Here is a 19,540-nt window from a genome sequence, read left to right on the forward strand (position 1 = left end):
AAGTCACTTAACCTCTGTGCCTCAGTTTCCAAATCTGGAACACAGAGCTGATGATTGCACCCACTTCACGGGCCTCCTGTGTGGATTAGATGTGTCAGCTTGTGTGAAGCTCTTTGAATGGTCCCAGCACTGCCCTGTGCTGCTGTTGTGGTCAGTGCTGCTCCTGCTCTGCCTCGGTCATTATTCAGAGCCTGGCTGGTGTGGGTATGGGGAATCCTCACGACAGCACCAGAAATAGCTCTCTAGTTCCCCACCACCTCAGGAGAGCCATTCCTCAGCCCTCACAGTGGAGGTGGTGGTTTCCCTCCATTCACATACATTCACTGAGCCTCTTCTGTGTAGGGGGCCCTGGGTGAGACCCAGTCCCACCCTTGGGAGGGCCCCACAACTGAATCTGCTAATGTAGGAGCCAAGCCTCCAAGGAGGAGCAGGCCACTAGGGCCGCTGGAGACAGCTGGGCAGAGCACGCCAGGTGGGAGTCCAGCAGGCCAGATCGAGAAAGCCATGGGTCCCTTGACGTGGGCTAATGGAAGAGGCAGCACAGGAGTTCGGGCTTCTAGTGGGCAGAAGTCGGGGCCAGACTCATGCTGAGGGTCTGGGGTGGAGTGGAGATAGGGACTCAGAGAGGCTGGGACCCAGGTCGGGGTGGAGCTGTCATGGTCCTACCCTCAGGAGGTGACTTCTGCAGCTGCCCCTGCTTAGGTTTCCCTGGAGCCAGGTTTCCCTGCAGGGGAGGAAAGGTGAGGAGAGGAGCAGACGGCAATCGGCCCTTGGGCTCCTGAGGAATGAGGGCTTCCTCTGGCCCTCCTAGGCCCTAGGGGTGTGTGCAGCATCTGAATCCAGCCCTTCTTTTAACTTCTGCATTGAAGTTGTGCTGTTTTATTTTTTAGGAATATCTTTTTCATAAAATGCACACATTGTTTTTTGTAAATGTATTTATTCGGGGAAATAGATGCCGGGATGGCCTTCAAGGTGCTTCAAGGTACCTACTCCCAAGCAGGTTCACTCTTCGGCTGTCCTGGGCTGTTGGGTCTCCCCACAGTGTTGTTTTAGATGGAAGGTCCTCAGAGTGAAGGGATCATATCTTCATCATAATTTTCCTCCTGATGTTTGTCTGAGGCCTACAACTTGCCAAGGACTTTCCTCCACAACCCTCGTGTTACCTTCCTGCATGGTGCCCACTGCTGCCATCATGCCCAGTGCAGATAGGGTATTCATAATGGCTTGTTGTGCCTGGACCAGCTCCAGGGTCTGTTCAGCCTGGGGCTTCTCCAGGATGCCATATGATCCTGAGCTCAACCCATGTAGATCAGAACTTCCCCAGCTTTCTTTGATAACCGGTTTTGGTGTAGTTAGGGATGGCTTCATCAGGAAGTTCATCTGCAAACCAAACTTGAGCTTCCTGAAAGTTAAGGGCAAAATCTCTTGCTCAGTGCTCTGTGATCACAGAGCCCAGCAGGCATGGCCCCTGAGTTCGCTGACCAGAGAGCACAGCCCCTTGCCCTGACCCTTCCATGTTTGGGAGAGACACCCCCCCGCCTTACCCCTGTGAGGTTGCTATTTGGGGCTTCACTGGTTCCTCCACTGAGCTCCTCAGGACTCTGACCCCAGCTGGATGCCATGTCCTAGGCAGCCAGGGTTTATTTGGCCTCATACATCCTTACCAGCTGTTGGGAGCAGAGGTCCCTCCTTGGGTTTCAGAGCTGCTCTGCTCAGCCCAGTGAGCCCTGCCTGTTAGCTTGCCCTCCTGGACTTGAGGGCCAACTCTACCGTTCACCACGTAGGTGACCTTGGGCAGGTGATGTTGCTTCCCAGAGCCTCAGCTTCCTCGCTTGGAAAGTGGGGACAGTCAAGCCTGCTTGTGTTCCCTGAGCACTGTTGTGAAGCTCTTGATTGCCTGGATGGGCTTGACTGGCGCCAGCTGTTTTGTGAAGCACAGCGTTAAGTATTAAGTTGATGTTCTCCGAGGGGCAGTGTAGGAAAGCACCCAAGCGGCCAAGTGACACAGGAGTGGACATTCCACAGGCTCTGACTGCTGGAGTCCCAGGAGTGCTTTTGGGCTGCTGGTGAGACTAGTGGTCTGGCTGGACAGTAGGATGTGAGGGAGAGAAAGAGGAGGTCTTTCTCCAGTTCCAGGAAGGAGGACAGCCCAGGAGGTGACAAGAGGGACTAGGGTGCCTGGGGGCTGTTGAGAATCAGATGGGTCATAGGGCCCATTAGATGGGAGCCCTGAATCCAGAGCCAGGCATCAGAGGCAGAGACTGAAGCTCTTCAAAGATTTACATACATCTTGTGATAGCCGTTCTTTGAATCCAGTTACCGAAATGGTTGTTGGGGATTTAGGTTTTTCTTTGGGAGACTTTTTGTTTTTCAAAACCCCTCGTGGGAATTCTCAAGAGCAGCTAGGGCTGAGGTTACAAGTGTGGGTGCTGGGTACTGTATGTGCCCCTCTCTTCCTCTTGTGAGCTGGCCCTGGGTCCCACCCTCTCCTGCCACCTCTGGGGAGAACACACGCCTGTCCCGCGGCTGCCCTGGTCACTGACCTGCCAGGCCTGCCCCAGTCTTCTCTTCTTGAGAGGATTGGCTTAACCTCAAAGGTCCCCAGGTCCAGAGAAAAGTTCAGCCCAGCTGCTCTGGCCTAGCCTTGCCTCTTTCCATCTGTGTGGACCTGGGGAAGCCATGGTTTCCTCTTCCATAGAGGAGAGACTTGAGGCACAGCCCGTCTGTCTGTCCCATGGGGTGCGCAGCAGCGGTCAGTGTCTCAGGTGGGGCTGGGACTTCCCTTAGGGCCTTCTTTCCATGTGTCACCCCTCCCATCTGCCCATAGCCACGCCCCTCCCCTCATGGCCACGCCTAGAGGAAGGACTCTAGGGTGGACCCCTGCCAGGCCTGCCTGCTTGGTGATGGGCATTCAGTGGGTGTCCAGACAGAAGCCCTGACCTTTCCCCTTGTGTTCTTGTGGGGGTGCCACAGGTGATTTAGGGGTCTGTTTCCCTCTGCTGGCATTCCACGTGAGCTCACCTCCTGCTTTGGCTTCCTTCGCTTCCTTCACGGGCTCCTGAGTGACAGAAGTTGGGTGGGGTCTGGAAGTTGCAGGGGCCCCAGGTCTTCCTCAAGGACCAGGGTGTGGGTGTGGAGATGTAGACAGTACCCAGGAGCTGGGGAGGCTGCAGTGAGGGGCTGGGGCCTGGGCCTGGGCCTGGCAGGCGGCTGGTGGTTTCGCCCCAGAAGCCCATAGCAAAGTTATTTTTGACTCTGGTTTCACGTCTTGCTGCTTTTTAAAAATACCGAGCCCTGAAATTCCTGCGCCAACTGTGTTTTTCATGGAATCCGCGTTTCAAGCTGGCCACAGCAAGGCTGTGACGTCACACATTCAGGTTCCTGTGACTCACCGGGGGCTGCTGGGCTCTGAGACTGGAACGTGTGCACAGTGGGAAGTGGGGGGAGGCAGGCCCACCCAGCCCCACTGGTTTAAAGGTCCAGATTATTGAAACTCTGCTGACCTAACTCAACAAGTCTAAGGATTTGGGCTTCTTTGCTTTGAGGACTTGGATAGAGTGACCCGTTACTTTGAGGCATCCTGCCGCTCCCCTCCAAGGAGCTAGTTTGCTAGTTTCACACTGGTGGGAAGGTGGGAACACTGGGCCCACCCTGATGTGGGCTGAACTGCCTGACCACTCTCAGGGGCTCTCGGTGTCCCTCTTTCCTGGACAGACCAGCTGTTGTTTGTGGAAACAGACTCCAGATTTTATAGCAGTTATGCCATTTTCTGTGGGGGCTGGTCCTCCCAGGTGTGCCCAGATGGATCTTGCTGGGAAGTTACAGAGTGAAAGTCACCCTGTGCCCCGCCCCTCCCAGTGATCCCTGCTTGTCGGGTGTGTGCAGCCCTCCTGATGTCAGTCGCACACGCAGGCAGTACCTAGGGGTGACTGTTGCTGGTTCCCACGAGAGAGGGCCCTCCCTCCACTGCAGCACATCTAGCCACCTGGCCTAGACCTTGTTTAGCCATCCTCTTCATGGATATTTAAAGGCTGCTCTTGGGCCAAAGTTGAGTTCTGGACAGCCTAAGCTCCTGCCACTTGGGGTTTGGAGACAAGAGACTGGTTTTCCTCTGTTAAGAGGCTACTTCCTGGGAACAAAGGACTGAAGACACTCTGGTCTCTTAGACACTTTGGGTCTCTCTCTAGCCGGTTGCAGAGAGGCTGGGCCCTGGCTTTTCCCAAGCCCTGTTGCTCATTTTGACAGTTTATCTGCAGCCTTCTCTGGCTTTGCAAATGCAGAGGCACAGGGGAGTACCAAACCAGGGGTGGGGCTGGTGGCAGCACTCAAAGGTGGCCCGAGCTTGTGTTTGTTATTGCATGAGGGGGCTGGATGGCAGCTCCATCTTCTATCCCATCTGCAGTTGTGACCAAAAGCACCGCCTTTCCAAAGAGGCTGCAGATGGAAGGCCCCCGCCCACCAGATGGGTTTGGGATGGCTGCGGTTACCTCTGGGGCCTGGGAATGTTCACGGTCTTATGAGATTTCTCCTGTGAGACCCAGAGCAGGCCTAGAGCTGGGGGAGGAGGAGCAGGAGCTGCAGCGGGAGAGCAAGGCCCGTATAGGGACATCTCATTCAGACTGACTCTGGGATGATTCTAAGAGCAGGGACAAAGGGGACTCCAGGTGATTTGTTCAAGGGCTCTCCAAAGAAGAGTCAAGCACACTTCATGAGAAAGGGCCTAGGAGTCTTTTGGTTGTGACAGGCAGCCCCAAATGGGCCTGCATGGCTCTGAGATTAAGCAAGCCACAGCTGACCCCGTGGCCACTTGGCGATCTTCTGAACGAAGCACCATGAGAGCTGGGTCAGGAAAGGCTACAGTTGGACCTGCCATCTCTCTCCTCCCACTCTGTACAGACTACCTGGGCCTGGTCTGTCATACAGACTCCCACTGGACCCACAATAGCCACGGCTGGGTTGAGGAGATAAAGCAGAAAGAAGCTTTGAACTCAGGAGAACATGGTCTTTAGGGGAGTGGTTCTGTGTCCCCCATTCTGATCTGGGTCTAGCCAGTGGCTCCACAAAACCAGCCAAGATGAGAGGCCAGGTTTCGCACCAGGGCTCAGTAGGTACTGGGCAGGGCAGAGGGGCCTGTGAGCCCTTCATTCCTGAGGTGGTCCTATTGGACCTGGGCCACGGCCTGACTTGTCAGGCTATACTGAGCTTTTCCAGACTTCCAACAAGCTGCCAAGCAGTCCCTCTGACTTGTGAAGACTGTGTTTTATCAGGTATTGGCAAATTAACTATTTTAAATGGATTGTTGGAAAAATGAGCATCTGAAGAAAAGGGATGCTAAACGGGGCCAAGGCCACAGTACATGCCCCTCGCTTAGCCCTGTTTGGACTCACCCTGGAACTAGAGTACAGCCTATCGAGCAGTGACTGGCATCCTGCACCTTGAGGCCTGTTCCTGTCAGACACTTGGCTTCCCTGGTGGCCTGCTCATGGCTGCCAGAGATGAGCTTGAACCCAGTCCAGTGTTGGCAGCAGGTATAGCTCGGATCTTCCTCCTGGTGTGGGTGGTGCCCCGTGGGTCCCAGAGCATCCGGTTTTATGGATGGTGGTGAGCGGACCCACTTTTTATAGCTTCTCTTTTGCGGGGTAAGCAATAATGTGGAAAAGCCTGTGTTTATTTAAAAGAAGTTGCTATAAAGCCACAAGGAAGGTAAATTAGCCAAGATTCTTTAATCTGGTGACTAATCTACCAATAGAAAATAGTTTTTCATGTATTTCCCGAAGAGAGCTAATCCTCATTAGAGGTGGGGGCTGGGGGATGCAGAAATGCCAGAGAAATCCTATATCCCTGAGATAATGTGAAACAGAAACATGGACTTCTGGGCCCAAGGGACAAAAGCTCATTTCGTGTTGTTAGCAGCAGGCTGTGGGGTGATGAGGAGTAGCTATAAAGACATTTGCTGAGCCCAGAAAGATTGGGAGGAATTTCTTTAGAAACGTGTATTTTTGTGTGCATCAGCTGTGTTTGTGATCCTGGACAAGTTAACGTGTCACACGTCAGTGTGAGTGGGAATCTCCATTTCAGGCCTCAAAGCTTTTAGTCCTCATCAAATCAGGCCTGAGGTGGGAGGGGAGGAACTGGGCTGCTTCCTGGACTCCTGCCCCACTTTGTGCCCCCACCACGTCCTGCTGAGGCCAGGAGGCTTCCTCCCTCCTAAGGCCAGCTGTTAGTGGCCCCTCCAGGCTCCAGCCTGCCCGCCCTCCTCTCCCTCCTCCGCCACCCCAAGTCCTCGAGGTCCGAGGCCCAAGCTGGGGGGAATGTTCCCCACCAGCCAGGCGGGCTCATCCCCAGAGTACGGCTCCCCAGGCCCGGGGGACCTGGACTGGCTGGTGCAGGACTTGCCTTCTCTGCATCCCCATGGTTCTCAGGGTCTGGCATTTGTCCATCCAGCACTCATTGTGCACCTATTAGGTGCCAGGAGCTGTGCCTGGACCGAGAAGATAGCAGTGAGTGAGAGTAGACAGAACCCCTATCCTCATGGGGCTGGCACTCAGACTGATGGCCATCTGCAGGCTGCTCGGGGAGGATGCATCACACCTCTGACTCGAAGGCCCCTGTGTCACAGACCTTTAGGCACTGGACAGAGGCTGGGGCTAAGAGGCAGAGCCTTTGTTGGTAGGAGCTAGGCCCAGACCAGCAACCCCTGTCCCCAGGGATCTGGGCTGGCCACTTCATCCCCCATTCATCCCTGACATGTGGCCAGGGCACCATCAGCAAGCCAGGGCCCTGCGTGTGTGCACAGGCCCGCGCACATACACCAAGAGACAGAACTGGAGCTGGCAGGAGACAAGGCAGAGCTGGGCAGGCGCTGGCCCAGCAGCCCCACTTTGTTTTGATAGCTCACAAGACCCCACAGCAAAGAGATTCCCTTTTTATTGCATCTGTTTTAGATCTTTAGAATCTGAGTAAAGTCAAAACCATGCTAAGGGGAGATTAATTCCACATTTTTCCATCTTTGCAATGAAACCAAAGGAAAGTTAGACATTCTGTGCGGCACAGTCGAGACAGGGGTGTTGAGCCAAAGGCCAGCCCCTGGATGTTTCCCATGGCCTGGCACAAGTGCCCCAGTGCCATGGCTGGGTGACTGTGCTCTCTTCTTGAGACCCAGGACACCTGGGACCCTCTACCCCCTAGAAATCTGGCTGCTGTGTTGGGAGAAGGGGGCTGGGGTGCCCCACCCACTATGGGGAGACCGCCTGGAGGAGCCAAATCAGCCACAAGCCTGGAAATGATTAAAAGGAACTTTCCATCACAGGAGAACTTTAAGAAGCAGCCAGACCACCACGTGCCCTGATGGCTCAGACCCTACAAGGCTTGACCACAGGCCACCTTCTTCAGGGCTTCATCAAGCCCAGTGTGTGCCTAGGGCCCCCCAACAGCCCAGAGCTATTCATAAAGTATTACAGTGGCTCTTCAAGAGATGCGTTGTACAGAGGAGGAGTCTAAAGCCATGAGTCAGATAACTTGTCCAAGGCCACTCAGCAAGTTAGCGGTCAAGTTCAGATTTGGACCCACGTGGTACAGCTCCTGAGCCTGTGCTCTTACCACCCAGGTCAAAGGTGGGGACTGGGAGTCACTCTGACAGCACTTTCCAAGGGCCCACGCCTTTGCTACAGCCAGGACCTGCTGAGAGAGGAGGAGGGCAGGGACCTGGGTGCTGGGGTGGGGATAAGGAGGACTTCTTGGGGGAGGGGGGCCGGAGTGGGGCGTCGGGTAGGTGTGGTTTGCCCCAGGAGAGCAGTAGTGACAAGCAACCCGGGCCTTGGGTGCCAGGTGAATGCCACGCCGAGGAGTTGGCCTTTATTCTTGAGCTCTTGAACAGGAAAGAAATACAGCAGAAGCAGGGTGGAGGGCAAAGGGGTGAAGAGGGACCCAGAGTCACCAGGAAGCCAAGACAGAAGGAGCGAGACTGGGAAGCAGTCACTGAGTGGGAAATGCCGGGGGGACTACAGCACTGACTGTCGGGGTCCAGGGGAAGGGAGGGCCTGCTTGAGTCAGGTGAGGCATCTCCTCGGGCAGAGCCTGGCCCCGCACAGCAGCCACAGTGGGCTTGGGCAGCCCAGATCCTATCACGTTATTTATTTCTGGCACCTCCATCACCCCGTCCTGCAGCCCCTTGCCCGCCCCAGGGCCCATGTGCTCACCACTCCCACTGCCCAGTGCTGCCTCCACCCGACACGTCCCTTCTCTTGGCTGAGTGTCTCCCCATGCTGGAGCCCTGGCAGACTTGTGCTCGTGTGGTGCTCTGACCCCCAACCATTTCAGCCCTCTTAGCCCACTCCCTGTCTTGCCCTGTTCAGACCCCGAGGCCCAGTCTCCTGGCTTCCTGGGAGAGAAAGAGCAGTTTTCGCTCCCCTCGCCCCCAGGCAGAGGATGTCAGCTCTCTGCCTCTGCCATCAGTCTGTCTCTGGCCCAGCCACTGTGTCCACCTCATGCCGCCTGTCTTCCACGTTCAAGGGAGGCCCAGGAGGGATGTGCAGCCACAGAAACCAATACCACTGACCTAAGAGGGGCCCAATGCTCCATGTGGGGCCCTGCTTAAAGGTGGCTCCAGGGACTGGGGCACTGGGAAAAAGAGCTGCCCCCAGCTGGACAGATTGGGGAGTGCAGTGGGGAAGCCTGGAGTGAGGCCTGCACCCGGGGAAGCATTTTGTAAGGAACTAACCAAATAGCTGGGAAATGCAGATAGAACGGCTGGCCGATCACCCTCGTTGTTTCCCCTTCCTCCAGAATGTTATTCACTGTTGGTAATGGCTGAGCAGCTTTGCCGAAAGCCCACCAGGATAGGACTGGTACTGTAACCCCATCAGTACCTGGAAGCCCCGAAGAGCCAGAGTGTCGGTTGCTGCACATGGGGGGCACCTGACAAATGTGTGGGAGCAGACGATGGTGTCAGGAGGGCCCGTGTTGTGGGTGTCCTGTGGCCTCTCCAGAAGGCTCCAGTCTTCCCACTACATCTGCACGGGGAGTGCGTGCAAGAGGCCTTCAGTAAAGGTGACGGCAGCAGTGGCTCTGGGAGGAGGAGCAGCTGCTGGAAGGGGCCTGGCCCTGCAGGCCATGCTTGGCAGCCTCACCTTCAGTCCCAGAGCAGCAGGAAGGCAGTGGGGCTCCTAAGCCGAGGAGGGGTGAGACCCTGCTGGCTGCTACATGGGGTCTGGTCTGGGAGTGGCTGTGTGGCCGTGGTGAGGCGTGATGGAGGCAAGAGAGCACGAGAGGGGATGAGTGAGCGAAGAGTCAGTCGAGGGCCAGGGTCGGCACACTTTTTCTTAACAGTGAATATTCTGGGCTTTGTGGGCCGTAGAGTCTGTCACAACTACCCAACATGCCATTGTAGCCGGAAAGCAGCCATAGACAGTATGTAAGCAAACAGGCACGGCAGTAAACCTGACTGACAAAAACAGGCAGCAGGCTGACTGTGCCAAGCCTTGGTCTGGAGAGACAACAGAATTCAACAGCAAACAGGAGAGTTTCTAAAGGACCGATTTTCCATGAGAAGGGCTGTGGCTTCCTAGAAATTGCTGGTAACAGCAGGAGAAGGTGGTTCTGAAAGAAGCCCCCCAGGTGACCCCCTGGCAGGTGCAACTTGGAAAACGACATTTCTGGATCTCTTACGACCTCACCTGACTTGCAGGTGGAGGCCATGACCCCTAGAGGCAGATAGTGTTGGCAGAAGGGTAACAGTGTCCAGGTGTGGGGTCCTGTTGCTCCACTTCAGGGAGGGAAGTGCCTTATTTAAAGTGGAGCCCAATCTTGTGAGGGGCAGGGTGTTAGCAGTGACCTGGGTGAGTACCACAGAGTGGTTTGAGACTGATCACTTACGCTGTAGTGACACAAGCGCCCCAGTGAGAGACGGCATCTAAAATTAAGGTGTTAGGGTATTTTCTCATTCCCTGTCTGTTTAAAGGTTCTTGTTGGTATGTCCCTTTTGTCCCTATAGTTTTGCCTTTTCATAGCATAAAATTGTGACTTTTGTGATCATTCCAAACCTAAACATTTAGCCGGATAAGAGAGTCTGTTTCATGGGCACTGGGGGCATCTGAGGCCTGGGAACTGCCTCTGAGAGTGGCCTGATAGTATGAGGGGACTGCTGGGTGACCCTGACGGATGTCCCTTCCAAGCACTTCTGCTCATTTAATCCAGAGCCATCGAGCTAAGTGGCCTGACAAGTGGCTGCCACTGGGTGAGAAGAGAGATCCAGGAGTTTGTCCTTAGGCTGCTCAAGCTTGGGCATCGGGCGGGGGACAAGCAGATATCCTGGGGTCACAGGGCCTGTAGCCCTCAGGCACTGCCAGAGCCAGTGGGGAACAGGAAGTAGCCAGCCCTTTCCTTATACGTGCTCAATGCGGACAGAACAGGGTACACAGTTCCTGGTACCTCATTCTGCACTCTGAAGCCAGGCCACCACGGTTCATGGTCCACGTTAGTCATTTACAAGCTGTGTGACTTTGGGCGAGTTAGTATCACTGTGCCTTGGTTTCCTCATTAGGAAAAACAGGCTCCTATCCTGAAGGGTCCTTGTAGAGTGCCTGGCACATCATGCACGCTGCGGGAACGAACGTCAGCTGCCTAGAGCAGCCCCCGGAGCAGAGTGTGTCAGGAATCGGGAGGGGCCCCCAGAGCCCAGTCCTGGCTTCTCCCGCTGGTCTTCCCTTGTGCCTGGGCTCTACACCCAGTTACAGAGGGGACCTTGTGCCTGGATGGCACCAGAGCCAGGGAGAGGGCATGAGCTGCCTGGTTTCTCCAAGGTCAGCAGACAGGAGGGACATCTCTGAGGAAGAATTTGGTCCCCGGTGATGGCCATCTTTCCCAGCTACCTTGCCCAGACAGGTCCGCCCAACAGCCAGAACCCTGGACTCATCTCTTTCTCTAGTTTCCCTTTGCTCTGCTTAAAATTAAATCAGAGACCCAAGGACACCCGTGTCAGGCAGGGCCATTTCCCTCTTTGGCATCTGCCACCACACCCAGCGTGCACCTCCTTGGGGACTTTGTGAGAGGCTGGAACCAGGTCAGATCTCATTCGCCCTTAGGAGAGTAGACTCAGAAGGACTGCAGAGGTGTTTGCCTTTCCAGTGCCTCTCCTCACCCTCCAAGGCAGGTGGGCCTTGTCTCTGGGCCTGGGGAGCGGGACACAGTGTGGCAGGAAAATTCCCAGGGCTGGACCTGGAGCACGAGGTCGGGGCAGCTGCGAGCAGCCTGCTTGGTGTGGCACCGGGCCTGGCGGGGAAGGACTGTGGGCTCTGCTCCACTCTCTGAACATTGGGACAGCACATACTCGCGGAGGCTTGCTGTGCCCCTGACATTTGGTGTGGGGATATTGCTCTGAACCAACAGGGAAAGTTCACATGGCAGAGGTGGCCGGGAACCCATCCTTGCTAGGGATGCGCTACCCTCTCACTGTCTGCACCACCAGCCCTGAGTGTACTCAGGCTGACCACTGCTACTTGGCTGCTCTGATAGGAGCCTTTCCATCACTGGGGAAGCCCTTTCCTTGGTGGAGGGAAGGCATGTCAGCAAATCAGAGGTCAGGCTTTCTAGGTTTCACTTTCTCAGGAGCGATAACCATTTTCTATGAAAATGAGGGCCCATGCTTTATTGGAGTAGGATTATTCAGACAAATTTGTGAAACAGAGACTACCAGTCGGTGTTCTAAAGTACAGAAATCCAAAGTGCCCTCCTCTCCCTGGCCCATCCTTCCAGCTCAGAGGGGATTTGGTGGGATCAGATGTCACTGGGAAGAGCCGGGTAGACTTAATCCTTGGATGATGGCTGCCACCCAGCATCTTCTCAGAGTAGCTGGAGGCAGAGGGAATAGGGGGAGCGGAGATCAAACACGGAGATGATGTGACTCTTCCAGAAGCTTGCCTGGGAAGGGGAGAAGCCAGAGAGCGGCAGGGGAGGGAGGAGCTGCAGGTTTAAGAGGGGGTGGACATTTTTTCAGCCTGTTTGTCTTTAACGTGCTATGAAGCATCCCTTCAAAGCTCCCAAAGGAAGGACCCATAACTGGGCCAGCACCCTCCATTCAGCGGGCAGGAGGGGAAGTAGATGATACTTTTCTGTTCAAAGAAATTTAACATCAGACTTAATAACCATATTTCTACCAAGCTGAAATCTGGGTCCCCTGTGGAACTAAGCGGAGGCCTCATGAAATGCGTGACACCCCTGGTATTGATGTTGGCCCAGCACCCACTGCCTCGACATTTGGAAATTTCGTCCCTGTGAAGTGTGTGTGTGTGCTGGGGGCAGTGCTGGGGGTTGAGCAGAAGAGGAAAAGCTGGCTGGCTCCCCTACTGGGGCCTGGAGTCTGGAGCCATCGGAAAAAGTCTGGATGAAAAATGATTTTGGAGCTTGGCTCAGTGTGAGTTTCACAGCAGCCAGTGGAAACTTCCAGGAATGCTGCTCTGGGCCAGCCGGGGGCTGTTTCCGCCACCACTTTTACGAGACGCAGACCCCCTCCACGGCTGGCCGGCCAGCACAGGGGAAGCGTGACGGTCTCTTCCAGCTCAGCTCTGCCTCTCAGAGTTCAGTTCATGCTCCACAGGCAGCAACTTTTCAGGCTCTGTCCCATACCCCAGGGCATGGAGCCCTTGCTGCTGGGCCAGCTCTTTAGAAGGGGCCTGCCCCCAGGAGGAGCAGCCTCTGTGAACGGTGGCCTCCGTGAACAGTGACATCCATGCGGTATGCTGAGAGAATTTATAGCGGCCTCAGAGGGGAAACTCCCTCCCAAAATGTTTCAATGTTTTATTAAACGTATGACAGGAAACTTTCCTTTCCACTGGACCAAGGCCCAGAGCCTCTATGGAGCCTCAGGGAAGGTGGCAGAACCTCCTGGGGGAGCCCACAGACAAATGGGTGAAATTAATAGAAAGTTTTGTTTCTGAACCTGACCTGTTTCTGATGCCTGCAGGCTCCACGGCACAGGAACTGAGCCTGCCCCATTCACAATGGACTTGCCCAGGGCCTGGCGTGCACAGGCACCCAACCAACCCTGGACGAGGGGAGTGACAAGCAGGGACTTGATGCCCAGCGTGCATCAGGCTGAGCGAGTGCTGGAGTGGGCATTGACTAATGAGGTGGGCTTTTGGGGGGAGTACTTGAGGGCAGTCAGCTAGCCCCTCTCTGGGGAGCACATGGGCTCCTGGACACCACTGCCCCTCTGCCAACACTCTGTCCAAAGCCAGAGGAGGGGCGCAGGTTTTTGCAGCCTTGTCTGGGAGCCATGTCTGTGAGACTGGTCCTGGCCCACGAATCACATGCAGCACCAGGGGTGAGAGCATTGGACGGGCCAGACGGCCAGGTCTGCAGGCCAGCCTTCAGACTGGGTGTACGAGAGAGGCCAGGGAGCAAAGACTCGGCCTCTGGAAGCCAACATGATGACAAGCATTGGCACAGTGGCCAGCGTGGGTCAGGCCAACACATGCTGGGCACCATGCTTGCAGTCTCCAGGACCACTGTGAGCTTGACATCATTCCCATTAGAGAGGAAAAACGGCTCAGAAACAGGGAGTTCGGGCCTAACCCCCAGACAGCACATCATCCTTGCAATGGTCCTCAGTGGACTTGGACAGGAAGAGGCCCCCCTGGGCTCGGGGGAATCACCTCCCAGCCTGGGAAGCCCTCCGGGTGTAGCGAGCAAGGGCCCGAGGCATGGGCAGGACCCAAGGTGGGGGCGTCTTCATTTGTTGGTAATTTTCTCACCTTTGGAACAGAGATGGTAGATGGTCTCCAATTGGTTATGGACAGAGTGTGGCCCAACCGAGAAAGTGGTTCTGCTCTGGAAGCCCAGTCTAAACGCCAGACCACCAGGGTTGGGGGTGCCTGGCCTTTGGTTGTCTTGGGGAATGACCAAGGGCCGTGGGGCCTGCTGCCTACTCTTCCTCCCTGTGTCCTTCCCCTGCTCACCAACATCAGAGAACAACCGTCCGGAACCAGCAGGGGTGGACAGGAAGCCCAGAGACAAGGCGCCAGGCAGGATCCCTGGGTAGGAAGAGCTTGTCTTTGTTTGGCGGACCGAGGCAGCTGAGCAGGACTGGTTGAGGGGATCCCCAAGGCAGCCTAGTGGCCCCTCCATCCTCTGGGGCTGACCATTTGTTTTGCAGACAGTCTCCATCCTGGAACAGCGGTTGACACTGACAGAAGACAAGCTGAAGCAGTGTCTGGAGAACCAGCAGCTAATCATGCAGAGAACAACACCGTGATCAGGGGAGCAAGAATCAAGAGCTCGGTCGATTTGCGGGGTGGCAGGCCGGGGATTTGTACTGTGGGACGTGGGTGAATAAATAAAGGGGCTTCGGCTCTGGGAATCACATCCGTCCGGAGCCCCAGGGGTGGTGCTCTTTTGCTCTTCACCTGCTGTCCACACCTGGATACTCTCCACCTGGCAGTGGGGGGCCCCTATAGGCGGGGCCCACATCTGCACCATGGACCACATTTAGTTTAATGTGAAGGAACCACTTGAAAATGTCTGTGGCCTTGGAGTCCTAAGGAGCCCTCAGATGGCAGCTCTCCGCCGGAGGAGGTGGCTTCAAGCCACCTTGCTTTTCATTTATCTTACTGGGGCTTGTCACCCTTTCTGCCACGTGACAGGCTTTTCCCATCTCAGCGTAGAAATGGACTACTCGTTGGTTGGATAAGCCCGCAGTTTCCTCTAAATATGACAAAAGGCCCAGCATAGGCCCACCTGAGTCTGTTTTATCCAGGAACAAGCACTCTGGTGGGGAGGGGGTGGCTTTGTAGTGGCCTTGATTTCTGCCCCACACATGTCCACTGGGTCCTGGTGGCTTCCCCCTCTGCATGTGTGAGGGCAAAGGAATCTGAACATTAAAAAATACACTTTATTGAGCTTGTCGTAGAAATGGCTTGTTCTGAGTGAGACCTAATCAGCGCCCACCCCCATCCCCAGGGCCCATGAAGGGAGAATAAAAATGGCGTCTTGGGAGGGCCTCTATTGGGATGACCTCTGAAGCCCAGCACACCCTGTTTACAGCTGTTCAGAGCCTTGGGAAGCAAGACAGCCAGAGCCCCTGCACATATGCCCTCCCTCTGGCTGGCCTGGCTGCTGGCTGCTTCACCTGGGACCTGGAGGTCTCAGGCACCTGCCTTTCTACTTGCTTGTGAGGATTCCATAGGCTCCTTCTCGTGCATCCTTGCAGGAAAGCCAGGCAAGTGTTTCTTATATGTCTGAGTGCAGTCTGTGCCTTCAGCTTTGCGCTTCTGGGGGCGTGGCCAGCCAAGGATGTATTTATCCTGCAACACACCTGCCCTGCCCTGGGGGCTAGGGGAAGGCACTGTTAGATCTTCCCTAGAGCTGTCAGTACCAGGCAGCTGATGAGCTTCCCAGACTCTGCAGTTTCCAGGTAGGAGCAGAGCCTGGATGCCTAAGGGCTTGGACTGACAAGAGGCAGCCTGTGTTGAGTCCTGATGAACGAACCCGAACCCGAACCCGGGGAAGCTGCCTCTTCCCACTGGGCAGAGAGGGAGCTGCAATCTGGGGTCAGGCCTCAGGCTCTGCCTTTGGTCAATCTGTGTGACCTCAACATGGTGACATGAGCTCTGTAAGCCTCAGGTGCTTATATTAGGTGGTGGTGGTAACCACCCGCACCAGGTGGTGATGAGGTCGGTTCTGCAGTAGGTGCTTAACAGAGGCCCGTCGCTCCCGGGCCCCACCAGTCCCTCTAGGCCGACGGGGCCTGCTGTAGGTGGGGAAGACGCTGCTGGCTCAGGACGTTCTGGAGGCCCCCAGGACCTGCTACAGTCCTCCCACGTGGCCCTGCTGGTGTGTAGAAGAGCCCAGCAGGCCTGCTGGTCTAAATTGACAGGTTAAGACCCCCCAACTGCCTTGGGAAGTCATGGGCTCCCATGGGAGGCTTTTACGGGGAGTCTGGGCAACCCTAAGTCAGCTTGCGCAGAGGGTCCAGTGCCTGTGGGTCGGGCTCGTCATCCCGGCCCACGCTCGCTGTCCTACCACTGCTGAGCCCTCAGCTGTCGTGCTGTGGCCAGCAGAGCTGGGGCTCCCAGGTGGTGGGGCTCCAGCCCAGGGCGAGATCCTCTCCAAAGACCCAGATGGTGCCCCTTGCTGGGGACAGCAGGGCAGGAGCAGCATCTCCAGGGCACCGGGTGGCAGCTCTGCTCACAGGCCTGGCAAGGGCTGCCGTCGTTGCCATCTTCAGTGTATACAAGGATCTCGCCTTGAATTTCTCTCTGAAATCTGCCTTTCTGTGTGGGAGAAAATGTGGATTTGAGGGTCTGCTAGGGATTTGGGAAATGGTCTGGAAGCCCCACCGTGGCTACTAGGTGTAAACAGTCTGGAAAGGGCCCCCCCCCCCCCACAGTGCAGGATCAGCGTGTCCTAGGACGTCTGACCTGGGCCCCCCAGGTGGAGGCGGGCTCTGGGCGCGGGCTGTCTGGGAGGGCTTTGTTAGAATGGCCTGCACATCACACTCCGGCCTCGACAGAGCCACCAGCCAGACCTGCAACTGGGGCAAAGGATGGTTCTTAGAGAGCTGCATATGTCTTTAAAACAGCATAGAGCTGCCTCGTCCAAGCCAGTGTGTATGACCACACCGAGGTCAGAGCTGTGGGGGACTCGACTCGGGCTCTCATTTGGGCCAGTTCTTCCCCAGAGAGTTCCTTTTCTTGCTCATGTGGGGCCCGACCCAGGACCTCACTGCTCTGAGAATCTAGGGGCCAGGTTGCTGCTGGGGGCAGGGGGACAGGGGACCCTGGGGTGCTCTGCTCTCTCTGAGCTCTGTCTCTCCAGCCTCATTTCCAACCCCTTTTCCCTGTGAAGGTGCTGCAGGACCCTGAGCTGGGCGACACTGCTGGGGCTGGTGGCAGGCAGGACTGGCTACGGGGCCTGCACGAGACGAGGAGGAGTATGGGGCCTCGGGTCCTTGAGGTGGCTTGGCCAGGTTGAGGGCAACAACAGAGGTCCTTTGTTGCGGTGCTTCCCAAAATGACACTCCCTGCTAGCCCTCCCCACGGCTCCCCTGGGGCTGGGCTCTTACCAGTCCCCCACTGGGGCTGCCAGCCCTCTGGAAATGTAGATGCCTTAGCTCGGCCGTCATCTCTCCTAATTTTGGATTTTGGTAACTGAGCTCCCAGAAAACCAAATTGCAGGCATCTTTATTTTTCTTCCTTCCTTCCTTCCTTCCTAGAAAGAGGAGGTTAGGTTAGGAGTTTTTTGTTAGGAAGAGCATCTCAGGGCAATTCCTACCCCACCCCTTCATGCCCTAATTTTCCTAACGTGAAATAAAAGAACAGTTATCTGTGATTTAAATCATGATCCCCCACCTACCCTTCACCAGATTCTTGGGGTTCCGGGGATGAATCTGCACTTCCTGCCAGAAAAACCAAGGGAGGCAGGTCAGGTGGGCTGGATGACAAAGCCAGCAAGAAGCAGCTGAGTCCAACCCCTGCCCGTGGCAAGCGTGCTGCCCTTTATTCCTGGGTCACCACTCCCAGGAGCACTGGACAGGCTGTGTTGCTAGCTCCCTGCAGGCCTGTCTTCCTGTCCTGGAAACTCTGTTATCCTCCCACCCGGCACTGTCCTTGTCCCTCTGTCCTCTGATCTCCGTGGTGGCCAGATACGTGAGAGCAGGCTGGCGAGAGGGCAGATCAGAGGAGACGGGCCCCTGACCCACAGCCGGAGTCTAAATCTGTCCCCTGTTAGCTCTATGACCTTGAACCTGTTCAGTAACCTTGTGGAGACCGTTTGTAAGCTAGTACCTGTCTTGCTGGGCACATGAGGCGCTCAGAACAAGCGTGCGATCACTGTGTGACTGGAGGGAGTCTTCTGGCAGGTTTTACCCTTTCCCTAGAACTTGGCCTGTGTGTCCATAGAAATGGGGTTTGATGGTCCTAGGGTCCTTCTGGCTCTGAAATTCTCAGTAGCCAGACTTACGGTCTCTTGATCCAGTGGTGAAGAGGAAGTTGGGATGGCAGGCAGCCCTTCCCCACCCAAGGAGGCAAGCACTCCAAGGCCACCTCTTCAGCCATCACAGAGGCCGAGGCCGAGGCCGCTACTCTGGAGGGCCAGCACAGGCTTTGGGGTGGGTGTTTGTGATTGCCGGGAATCCCGGAAACCCAGCCCGCTGAGCAAGCGAGAGCACAGTGAGTCACACTGGCCTGCCGTCCCGGCTCCCTGTCAATAGCCTCATCTTCCTAAACGGTTTGCTCAAGATGGGCCCCTGATGGCTCCAGCCTTAATTGGGGTGTGGCCATTTAAGGGGGACAAAAATCCCCCCAAGGGGTTCTCTCCAAGCACCCCCCCTCCACCCTAGCCTGCCCCAGGCTGCTGAGGAGGGAACCACCTTGCCAAAGCAGCAGTGGCCAGCTGGCGGCACCGGCCCCCGGGACATCACTCCACTTCCTGCGAGCATCGCCGCCTGACGCAGCCTTGTTCTGTTGCTGGGTGGGCTCCAGCGCACCCCAGCTGGCTGCCCTGGCACCCTGGGTTCCCTTGCTTGGCCGCTCTGGAGAAGTCTTTCAAGAGACCCAGGACGTGGGGCTCTCCCAGCCATGCTCCAGATGAGGCTGGAGCCAGCCCAGAGAGCCTGGGGCAAAGCCATTAGGATGCTTTCAGTGCCAGCCCCTCCTCCAGCTGAGAGCCGCTGTGTGGAAACACTCTCCCAAGAACCTATTTATAGAGCAAGGCCCCAGGAGTGCTTTCACTTCAGGTGAGGCCACCTCGAGCCCCATCTGCCCGGGCCTGCAGCTTGTGGCAGGAACCCCGGTCCCCACGCACCCTCTCCTACCACCCATGAGGAAGCTGAGCGCTGCTGGACAAGGAACTCAGGCAAGAGAGGAAGTCATACTCTCCTGCAGCTTCCCTTTCTCAGCCCTTGAGCTGCTGTTTCAGGCACAAGTGTGTGTTCCCGAAAGCGGGACTTAGGCATCTGTCGTGGGTGCCCAGTGGGCAGAGAGAGGCCTGCCCGCAGGACCCAGGCTGGTGCCGGCAGTGTCGCTCAGCCACGCATACTGACGTCAGCCCCTGTCCATCTCCATCCTTCCCCAGCTGGGCACCCAGACTCAGCTTTGGAAGGGAGACTGACTTTGGAGCCATGGCCTTCCCCCATGTTCACCCAATCCGTGTCGTTTGAGTCTCAGGCCTGACCCAGGGCACATCTGCTCAGCTGGCCTCTCCTAGATAACTGCGCTGCCCCTCCCCTCCACAAATTAGGCTCAGCCCAGGGCCTTGCTTTGACCTGGCAGGTCTCTTTGGAACCATCCAGCTCCCCTAGAAGTTCATACGGTGCCTCTCCACCTCTCCACTCAAACTGTGACTCCAGCCAGAGTCACCCCAAGGACATGCCCTCATGCCCAAGGTTGGCATGGGAGGGCCAACCATGTTCCCCAGGGCCAGCACACCCCCTGACCTCCACCCTCAGCTCAGCCCCCAGAATCTTCCTCCATGACAGCTGCTCCTGGGTTGGCTCCTCAGAAGCCTCGGAAACTTCGAGCGGGAGAAGCAATGTAATTAGTCTTCCAGA

At 56.3% G+C, this 19,540-nt stretch overlaps 1 protein-coding gene across 4 annotated transcripts in view; it reads left to right on the forward strand.

Annotated features, from left to right (window-relative positions):
• POC1A (POC1 centriolar protein A) overlaps nucleotides 1–14,891 on the forward strand; it is a 66,977-nt gene extending 52,086 nt beyond the window's left edge. For all 4 annotated transcript variants that reach the window (XM_006179981.3, XM_032458370.1, XM_032458368.1 and 1 more), the window contains one exon: nucleotides 14,150–14,891. In XM_006179981.3, coding sequence (XP_006180043.2) covers nucleotides 14,150–14,248 — 99 coding nt within the window. In that variant the 3' untranslated portion in view covers nucleotides 14,249–14,891. The remainder of the gene's footprint in view (nucleotides 1–14,149) is intronic.
• The last annotated feature ends 4,649 nt before the right edge of the window (nucleotides 14,892–19,540 follow it).

Source organism: Camelus ferus, chromosome 17 (assembly GCF_009834535.1).
Source record: "Camelus ferus isolate YT-003-E chromosome 17, BCGSAC_Cfer_1.0, whole genome shotgun sequence".
Taxonomy (NCBI): domain Eukaryota; kingdom Metazoa; phylum Chordata; class Mammalia; order Artiodactyla; family Camelidae; genus Camelus; species Camelus ferus.